Raw genomic sequence first — 10,635 nt, 5'->3', positions numbered from 1 at the left:
CCATCAGCAATAATCCCTGTGTTATCCACACTATGTGGTTGCCTGGAGAATGACTAGTATAATCATACAACAACAAAAAACTATTAAGCTATTAAGCATTAATAAAATTTAAAAGTGATTTCAATCATCGTTTTAATTAAATTACTCGGTTTTTCTTATTTGCTGGTATTAGAAATCCACGATAAGCACCCACTTCACCAACATATATAATCCTGGCAAGCCTACTCATACTCCCCGCATGAATACAACACTGTGGAGCACTCCATTTCCACATCAATGACATTAGCGAAAGCGAGAGAGGTAATGTAGTGAGAATAAAAGCTACCTATTGCCACAGTTCCTCATCTAATCGACATCAGCAGCAATTATCCTGTTCTTTCAACTATACAGCAGCAATTGTTTTTTTTAAATTTAATTTCTACACATGCAGGGGTTAGGCGTTAAGAAGCAAAGAGCCGCTGCAGTAATTACAATCTGTACCGCTGATAATGCAGCTGGCGTCTTTGGAGAAGAGCACGGGCCTGACCGGAGGGGCAGAGCTTGAGTCGGGGAATATAAACACATCATTCAAACGGAAAACGCCAGCGAAACATGCTTCGAAAAGAAAAGACAAAAGAAATATGAATCTGGAGATTATGAGACAAATTAATTAGGTTAAAATTCAACTGACACAACATAAGAGCTACCAAACTCATGCAAAAATAAAAAATAAAAAACCTTCCATCAGCGACCCGTTTCATCAGGGGTAGAGCTCATCGCTCTCGGCTCCAGTGAAACCCCGCACTACAGCCTCCATCACAACACTGGGATTTCAGAGACGGACCAGTGAAGAACCAGAGATTTACAACCCACATAGAATTAAACTGGATGAAGCTCCTTCTCCAGTGAGGACCCGGTTCTGATCCGGTTCTGGCGCTCCTCTCCCGGCGGTTCGGCGTCTGTGCGGAATGGACACGGGTAGCGGGGCATGCGAACGTTGCGGATGTGCGCAGCTGGCTGTTGCGTTTGCTCGTTGAGATTATTGCGAAATGGCAGTCCGGCGCTGCGGTGACCTGGGCGCGGCACGTACAGTTTACCCAGAAGCCCCGGCGGCCAGCCTGTCACCAGTAGAAGGAGCGGGACAGGAAGTTAGCGGCAGCGCTGAGCCAGCCCGAGCCGTCCTGCATGGAGCCCACACGCGACACGGCCTTGTCCAGCCCCCTGGAGGGACTCTCCTCCTCCGGCAGGTAGTCTGGGAGGTCTGTGTTCTCCTCCACCACCACCAGCACGTCCTCCTGGAACGCCACCATCACCTGGCCGGCGCACAGGCACGCACACACACGAAGCATGAGTCAATACACATTTTCGGCGATAAACATTTTTTCCCCCCCTAATTAATTCTTCTGGCAGATTTCAAGAGAAGTCAAGTGCGACAGATGAACATGCAACATAATTTCTTTTATTTGTCCCATTGAAGTTATTTTTCATTAGCTCAAAGGCTACTCGTGTGCAATTCCCCATTTGCATTGTGCAACAATGATTAAATCAACTCTGCCATCTGCTGGCCAAAAGCGGAAGAGCAGGCCAGATAGAAGCAGCAGTGCAGTACCGGGAGCTGATTCGGGTCAAGGCTGTGCCCCTCCAGGTGGCGAACGTCCTTCCGACAGTACGAGAGGAGTTTTAATTTAATTATGGCGGGAGCGCTGGATAAGCGCACCGCTGCAGGGGGGCGCGGGGGGGGGGGTGCCAGTGGCCCTGTGACTGCCCGCTCGCAGGCCTTACGCACTGCCTGGGACTGCGAGCGTCGCTGGGCGGCGAGTGGCTCTGCGGAGCGGCTGAGGGAGAACACCCCGGGCTGAGAGCTCATGAGCTCAGCACGTCAAGCCTCGTCTGCGTCATCTCTCACCGCGGGGCTGAGGACACGTCTGATAAACCCACGGCTACCTCCACCGGCCCGCGGAGGAAGCCTGGGAAAGTACGCTACTTCCAGCGGGAGCGACTAAAGATCAATGTCCTGGGCCACACATTGATCATGGCTTCCTGCTCTACCGTTTCTTTTTCATATTCTGTAGGGGAAAGCAAACACCCTTGACTAATGCTGATGGTGACCGATACAATGGCAAACAAGTGTTTTGGAGTTCTGGTGATGGGACACAGGGACACTTTCTAAACTATAAAAGATACTGTACTGAGAGCTGTGCTGTATGTAATTTGAGCGTGGTCAGCAGTAAGACTCAATACTTTCATATGGTGCCAGTTTTACTGTATCGTATTTGAGCGTGGTTAGCAGAAAGACTCAATACTTTCATATGGTGCCAGATTTACTGCATCTTATTTGAGCGTGGTTAGCAGTAAGACTCAATACTTTCATACGGTGCCAGTTTCTCACCTCACCACCTTCATCCCCCTTTACCACTTGCTTAGCCTTCATGACTTTGGTGGAGGCGATGGCAGTGCCCAGTGCCTGTGGAACAGTAGATGCCATTAAGTCCAGCCCATCCCTGCAGACCATTTCCCACAATGCTGAGCACCGACTGGAAGGCCCGTTTCCCGGACTCACCTCTGCCTTCAGGTCCGACCGGACCCTGACGACACACCTCTTGACGGCCATCTGGAAGGTGAAGCTGATGACACCTCTGATCTTCAGCAGAGCTTCTTCACAGAGGCTCCTCCGAGTCTGAGACACAAAGAGCGTAAAAAAAAAAAAAAACCCGTTCCCCATCCAAGCCTGGTGAGCCTTCCCTCCCATGCACCCCGTTATTACGGAGACGCGCTGACTAAGCACCGCCCCCCTCTGACCATCTCAAGCACAATTACACAGAGATCGGGGGCTTCATTTCATTACCAGCCTGCCGCGAAATCTGCTGACTTACGGAACGAGAGGCGGGCAGGTGCTACGGATCCGGAGAGAGCGCGTCTTGGGCGGACGTGCGACGCTGTTCAAACCCCTGACATTTAAAACACAGTGACCCTCACGCTCGACGGCGCGTGTTAAACAGGCACCGGCGCTCAGAGGGGCCCTTCATCGGCACTCACGGGGTCGTCCAGCCCGTCGATGTGGAGCACCACGGTTTTGGCGCGCTTGTTGGTGGCCCCCAGGAAGAACTGGGCCTTGCGGCGGTAGGAGGCGGCCCCGTCCACCGGCTCGGCCTCGGCCTCGCCGCAGGCCTGGAGGATCTCGTAGATCTCCGAGGCGAGGAGCTTCGTCTCGCCGGGAGTCGTCGACCTGCAGGGGCGGGGCGTAAAGGCTCGAATTACCTTATTCAACCTACAGCCGTCAATCAACAAACGACCTTCAGCTTTTGAAGGTTACTTACCTCCTACAACCTTTCTTCCTATTTTGAGTGTCAAACCTTTTCCTGCTACAAAATGGAACAGACCAGCAAAATATTGTGTTTTAATCACAATTTAACTTTTTTTTTTGTAATAAAACCTTCAGAGATCACTGTAGAGCTGGATGAGAACTTCAAATGTATGTAACATAACTTTTAATGCCAAATAAATATAAATAAAGGTGTAACAATAGATAGGAGAATGAAGAGTGTTAGCACATTAACAGGGAGCAGGTCAGAATGGATGGTATGTCTCAGCAGTGCTTGTGTATTTTGGAAAGGTCAGGGGGAGAACAATGTGGCTGCATGGGTGGGGGGGGGGGGGGGGGGGCACAGGGCAGCACTGACACAGCTGTCATAAACCAACCTTTCCACTGTAGAAATAGACACTAACAAACTGGCAAACTGCACAGAAACACAACCCACTGAACTACTAATTCCAATCAGGTGTCCAACAAGGTCGGCAAAGTGTCTGGCCTGTAGTCGACACTGGTCCGCTTAGCCTACACGCATTCAGCATGTTAGCCTCTTAGTCAGAGGGACCCATAGCAAAAGCTCCCCCCCCCCCCGATTCAGCCCATTTATACAGCAGCCATTTTTTACTGAAGCAATTCAGGTTTCATACAATGCTCAAAGATACTACGGCAGGGCTCAAGCTGCGATTGAAACCTGCAACCTCTTGGTACAAGCCTAGTTCCAAAACCATTACACTACAACACACTGATCTTGGCCCGGCTTCACAGAGCCACTGGTCCGTCTCAGATTGGGCCTGGCTGCCTCTCCGGCGATGGCGGAGGAGACGTAATGCACGGAGCAACCGATGCAAAACGGAAACAGAGCGGACAGCCGGAGCCGGGGTCAACAGTGTAATAGCGTGCATAAGCATAGCAAAGCGCCATCATTGCCGTTTGCACAAATTGGACTGCGTTTTTAATGTATTGCTTTTGACAGATTGTACTCAGCTTTGCTGAGAGAGAGAGAAAGGGGAAGGGGGGAAAAAAACAGAAGCTCTCCTGGCACATTCGTACGAGGTCAGTAGTGCCAAAAGGCTCCTGAAACGCACCCGTAGGCTATAAAACATGGGAGATGTCACCAGCATATCATTCACGCTTGGTGACTGGAAAAGGCATCTGCTCCACAGCACTATTTAAACCCCTATAGGGTTGGAGAAATTTGTACATTCTGCTTTGCATTGGGGGATGATTAGGAGTATCCATCTTTTTCACTAGAACACTCATTAAACCCACATAAAATACCCTAAGCACTAAAAAAAGCTAATATTCAAACTAAGGTCTCAGAAAACCTGAAAGTGAGCACAACAAGTCATCAGCCCATGAGGAACACACAGAAACGGGGCTGAACTCAGGCCCCAAGTCTGAAGCCAAACTTTGGGCTAGATCCCTCCGCCTGCAGTACATACCACAAAGACTCCAGCCATGAACGACCTCTGCCAAAGTCGGCCGGCTCGGGCTGATAAGACGGGGCTGGAACTCCAGGGCAGTGTTTGACGAGTGCAGCCCTAACTGAAGTGACTGGCCTGTTACAGGGCCTTCCGGGAGGGGAATCAACAGCCGGCCGACTGCTGGCACACCAGTCCAAGAGCACAATAACCACCAACAGTCCTTCCCCAGACCCTCACGCAAACACAGCCTGAATGCCACTGCCTCAGAACACCCCGAACAAGCACGTCAACAGACCGCCCTCTAGTGGACGCTCCTGAGATGACCGTCTCGGTGTGTGACCACTCAGAAGCCCATATGCGTCATCACAAATCCGCGCGTCAGAGGAGAGAAACACAAGGGGGCAGCATACAATGACCGTGCTGTACTGCAGACCAAAATAAATAAATAAATAAAACACAACCCAAAAGAAAAAGAAAGCTGACTCACAGTCCTAGTTTTGCAAACAGCTGAGCTGGATGAATGAGTACATTCTCAAAAGAAAATAATCGGTCAAACAGTGCACTGTCAGAAACTGATAGGAATCAACAGCATCTAGAACCAGCTGTGAATAATATTCAGTTATTCTTGAATTTTGCACATATTGTACAACAAAAATAAATATATAGGGTATGTTGGGTTTGGATTTTCAGCAAAAGGCACAGGGTGTCCATGTATTGGCATGAGGCAGTAGAGGGGGGGTCCACGCATTGGCATTCTGCAGGGGGGGGGTCCACACATTGGCATTAGGCAGGAGAGGGGGGGGATCCACGCACTGGCATTAGGCAGGAGAGGGGGGGGATCCACGCACTGGCATTAGGCAGGAGGGGGGGGGGGGGGGGCACGCATTGGCATTAGGCGGGGGGGGGGGGGGGGGGGGGATCCACGCATTGGCATTCTGCAGGAGGGACTTACTTCTGCATGACATTCTGCAGACTCAGCATCATCCCCAGCTCGCCCTTCATCTTCTCTCTGTTGGCACGGCATTCTGCCAGGTACCGCAGGGCCTGGGGAAGGACAGTCACAAGCCAGGGGTCACACCCATGCACGCCAGCAGACAACACCCGGCACTGCGCAAACCAGAGCAGATAACGCAGCACCGCGCAAACCAGCGCAGACTACACCCAGCACTGCGCAAACCAGCGCAGACTACACCCAGCACTGCGCAAACCAGCGCAGACTACACCCAGCACTGTGCAAACCAGCGCAGGCTACACCCAGCACTGTGCAAACCAGCGCAGACTACACCCAGCACTGTGCAAACCAGCGCAGACTACACCCAGCACTGTGCAAACCAGCGCAGACTATACCCAGCACTATGCAAACCAGCGCAGACTATACCCAGCACTGTGCAAACCAAAGCAGACTACACCCAGCACTGCACAAACCAGCAGAGACGACACCCAGCACTGTGCAAACCAGAAAAGATAACGAAGCACCGCGCAAACCAGCGCAGACTACATCCAGCACTGTGCAAACCACACCCAACACTGCACAAACCAGCGCAAACCACACCCAGCACTGTGCAAACCACACCCAGCACTGCACAAACACACAGCACCACGCAAACCAGTGCAGACGACACCCAGCACTGCACAAACACCCAGCACTGTGCAAACCAGTGCAGACCACACCCAGCACTGCACAAACACCCAGCACTGCGCAAACCAGTGCAGACCACACCCAGCACTGCACAAACACCCAGCACTGCGCAAACCAGTGCAGACAACACCCAGCACTGCGCAAACCAGTGCAGACCACACCCAGCACTGCACAAACACCCAGCACTGTGCAAACCAGTGCAGACAACACCCAGCACTGCACAAACACTCAGCACTGCACAGACCAGCACATACGACACCCAGCACTGCGCAAACCAGCACAGACGACACCCAACACTGCACAAACCAGCACAGACGACACCCAACACTGCACAAACCAGCACAGACGACACCCAGCACTGCACAAACGACACCCAGCACTGCACAGACGACACCCAGCACTGCACAAACGACACCCAGCACTGCACAAACGCCACCCAGCACTGCACAAACGACACCCAGCACTGCACAAACGACACCCAGCACTGCACAAACCAGCACAGACGACACCCAGCACTGCATAAACGACACCCAGCACTGCACAAACCAGTGCAGATAATGCAGCAGCCCCCAGGGGAGACACAGCGGTCCTGCACTACCATGAGCCTGACTGACACTGGAGCATGGTATCCCAGACAACCATCTCAATTAGGGCATCTTTACCAGCTCGTTGACACATTACTGTGCAGAGTAGCTCGAATCAACAGGGCCCAGGGCTGATGACGTGAGAAATATGTTGCTGGGTAAATACGCAGTGTTGATATTTCGGCTGAGCATGCCTGCTGCTGCCTGTTGGGTTGTCTGTTGCGGTCCAACAGCATTAAGTACAGCGAGTCACATGACACAAAGGCTTTAATCAACATAGCCAGTGTACCTAGTATCGCTCTGTTGGGTTTCTACACACATTGAATAACTTGATTTCATAGTTTAAAATTGCTAATCATTAAAAAGCTTAAAAATACAAAAGCACCAAACATCCAGGAGTCAGAACATATATTGTATATTTATTACGCTTATTTAACAGGTATGATGCACATTATTATAAACGTTCCAGATGTTGCAAGACTTAATTTCACCCATAGTCCGTAGGATGCTTGATAGTACACCCTGAAAATCATGCCATTTCTTCTACCTTGCTGTGTTCAATTTTGTACGCGTCTCAAAGCATCAGAGCTTCTTTTACACCAGAAATAGAACTAGAGTACACAGCAACAAGTACACCCGTATCAAATATTACAGAAAGTACACCCATATCAAATATTACAGATGACACAAATGTTGGGGCAGGTTTCCCTGTTAAGCAATGCTGGCAAACTGCAAATAAGAATCCTAAAAATATGACCAACGGTGACATGATCCAGCATTATTAGAGAATCAAAATATATGCTTTTTCCCCCCACAATCAGAGTCATCGCATTTGGTCAAACTTTACAACTGTAAGTACTTAGGCCCACATAATCCAATGGTATGACACAGACTTTAACTCAGAATCATGGGACACATCGAATCAACGTGATTCATGATTTAAAGACCATTCATTCAGGCCAAACCAAATGGGATTGCAAGTTCAGTACTCAAGTGCGGTTTCATATGGCCAGAGGTTACTGTACCGGGTTACCAAAATGTGGGGAGGGGAGACTGAGAAGACAAGATGAAGTTGTGTATGAGGGCCTTACCAAAAGTGCAGAGTAGACCACCTGTGGGTTGGGGTGGTCCAGAAAGAGGATCAGGCCTGGCAGGCAGCCTTGATCCTGGACAATGGGTCGCCTGTTGAGGGGATCGGCGGCTAGGTCGCGCAGCTGGTTCACCACGGTCAGCGCGTCCGGCTGTCCGCTCATCGTGCGGCCGCTCAGACTGCCATGCACACGGAAAATGGTCGCCTGCGCTGTAGGTACAGCAGCTTATGCGTGTCAGGTACATTTGAGATTTACTTTAGTCCTTGAACATCAGGGCTGTCCATCCCTGTTCCTATCGGTCCTGTAGGTTCTCTTTTCAATTCTAATTTGGCACACATGTTTCTACTACCTAGCAGCTCAAAGTTCTCTTGCTGTGGTTAATCTTTGCACACGGGGCCACGTCAGCCAATTGTCGACAAAATAAGATGCGAGCAAACGGTATTGATTCTCAAGTGACAACTGGTGAGATTCAATTTGATTCAATATGGCTAGACAATAGTTGTTCTGCAATTCTAAGTTTTGCATCCAGTTACTCCTGTACATTGAGGCTTTCTACCAAGCAAGTTGTACTTGCGAGAGGTTGCCTAGAAGCGTGCTCATTAAAGATGACATTAGCAAACGAGCATACAGTACACCGTTAGAAAGCCGCTAAGTTAGTGTGTAACGGTAAGGAAACGGCTAATCATCAGAATCCGCAAGGTTACCAATCTATGTTAAATGCAAGTAATTTGGTTAGCTCAATATTTAATAAGTTATGTAGGCTAGCTCTTACAAAAGCATTAGAAATAGCCAACTTAGGCTAACTGATTAACTGGCTACCAACCAAAACCAGCTGGATGGCCAATTGCATTCAAGTGTAATGCAAGCTAACTTCCAATAGGCTTTTCATTCTCAAGCAGTATCTTTAAATACAACGAGTTGTATCACATTAGGTCCCACGCTGTTACAACACAAACCATGGCTAGACTACTAGTTAGCAAGCTACGTTTGCCATGAATTCCTTTCTCGTACCAGCAAGGCCATTCTACATTCGCTTGCCAGCTATGCGCTCCCAGTATTGTTGCGACATTGTTGTTCACCCACATTTAGGCAGCCAACGTAGCTAGCTAAAACGGTACTGGCTAACTTCAGCAAGGTATCTAGCTACGTTAGCTAGATAAGTTAACGGTTACACGGGAATGTCATGTCTTACCTCTCTGATCCCCCTTCAAATAACCACTGCACACAGCGTCAAGGTCAAATTACTAAAGAATAGAACAACTAATAATGAGATAAATATTGTTGCTGCGCTGTCACCCTAAATAATTAAACGGCAGAATTTACACAAAGGACAATGCAGCTGATAGTCTGCTGTTTAGTCCAATCTTTATTATTTTGTTCCGATCTCATGGCTTCCCACCTTCCACGTTTTCAATTGGACAGTCCACACGAAACACCCTTAAATATCAGCCAATCAGCGAAATCTTTCTTGAAAAGGAAAACGTGATCACTACGGTACCACTGTTCAGCGCTTCTGAAAGGGGTCTGCTGGCTGCAACCTCAGAAGAGCCCCTCTTTCTTTGTAGAAAATCGCATGGATACAACAGTAGTCGTACTAAGTAAGGGGAAAGGACAAGAGAGAAAAACTCACTGTATAATGATTTATGTTGAAAATAACAGATGACATTTTACCTTTACTGTCAAGACTTTTGAGACTGAATGGCAGTACCCCTTTATTTGTTTGAGGTTACTTGTGAAAGGGTTGTGAGCAAAAAGACACAGAGGGACAGAAAAGGAGAGGGAGTGAGAAGTAAAGAGGGACAAAGAGTAGTGAACAGTAGTGAAAACAATTTGTATTGTGTAATGTATATTGGCTTCTGATTAGTTCAACAGCTCCCTGAAAGAGGAAAAGGTGAATAGTTCCAATAAACCTGAATTGGCTGTGTATGATATACACTCACTGAGCACTTTATTAGGTAGACCTGTATGCCAGCTTGTTAATTAAAATATTTAATCAGCCAATCATGTGGCAGCAATTAAATGCATAAAAGCATGCAGACAAGGTCAAGAGGTTCAGATGTTTTTCAGACCAAATGTCAGAAAGCGGAAATTTTTTTATCTAAGTGACTTTAACCGTGGAATTATTGTTGGTGCTGGACAGGGTGGTTTAAATATCTCAGAAACTGCTGATCTCCTTGGATCTCACACACAGCAGTATTTAGAGTTTGCAGAGAATGGAGCGAGAAACAATAAACATCCAGTGAGCAGCAGTTCTGTGGGCAGAAATGGCTTGTTAATGAGAGAGGTCAGTGGAGAAGGGCCAGACTAGTGACAGTCGGCAAAGCTGGTGACAGTAACGCAAATAACCACACATTACAACAGTGGTATGCAGAAGAGCATCTCCTGAGCACACCATATCAAATCTCTTAAGATGAATACATTTTAAAAGAAGTGCTCACTGAGTGTAGCTTACATATCAGCTTGCATATTCTGCAAAAACAGTGAAAAGAAGTAAGAGATCAAGTTCATATAAAGATCCATAATTCGTATCCAGCGCCAACTGCCTGGCTGAAGAGAAACTTAGTCCTAGGCTGATTGGTTGGTAAACCTAAGACTTTCTGATAGTACC

At 48.5% G+C, this 10,635-nt stretch overlaps 1 protein-coding gene across 2 annotated transcripts; it reads right to left on the bottom strand.

Moving 5' to 3' along the window:
• Window positions 1-409: 409 nt before the first annotated feature.
• On the bottom strand, window positions 410-9,420 carry armc1 (armadillo repeat containing 1). 2 transcript variants are annotated; one of them, XM_061238767.1, is made up of 7 exons: window positions 9,220-9,420; window positions 8,028-8,236; window positions 5,666-5,757; window positions 3,016-3,205; window positions 2,540-2,656; window positions 2,369-2,443; window positions 410-1,292 (listed from the first exon to the last, which is right to left on the bottom strand). In XM_061238767.1, exons 2-7 carry the CDS (start codon window positions 8,187-8,189, stop codon window positions 1,101-1,103), a joined length of 828 nt encoding a protein of 275 aa, XP_061094751.1. In that variant the 5' UTR covers window positions 8,190-8,236; window positions 9,220-9,420; the 3' UTR covers window positions 410-1,100. The 2 variants fall into 2 exon arrangements, with proteins under 2 accessions (XP_061094751.1, XP_061094752.1); XM_061238768.1 differs by having other exon boundaries at window positions 8,028-8,205.
• Window positions 9,421-10,635: the final 1,215 nt, after the last annotated feature.

The sequence above is a fragment of the Conger conger genome, chromosome 4 (genome assembly GCF_963514075.1).
Source record: "Conger conger chromosome 4, fConCon1.1, whole genome shotgun sequence".
Lineage (NCBI taxonomy): Eukaryota > Metazoa > Chordata > Actinopteri > Anguilliformes > Congridae > Conger > Conger conger.
This window is presented reverse-complemented; position numbering and strand designations above follow the sequence as displayed.

Excerpts from the sequence above, each read along its gene's own strand:
- armc1 (XM_061238767.1), bottom strand. The coding sequence starts at position 8,189 with ATGAGCGGACAGCCGGACGCGCTGACCGTGGTGAACCAGCTGCGCGAC. Across the intron at positions 5,758-8,027 it reads TGGTCTACTCTGCACTTTTG|GCCCTGCGGTACCTGGCAGA; the intron begins GTAAGGCCCTCA and ends GTCCTTCCCCAG. Across the intron at positions 1,293-2,368 it reads AGGGGGATGAAGGTGGTGAG|GTGATGGTGGCGTTCCAGGA; the intron begins GTGAGAAACTGG and ends TGCGCCGGCCAG.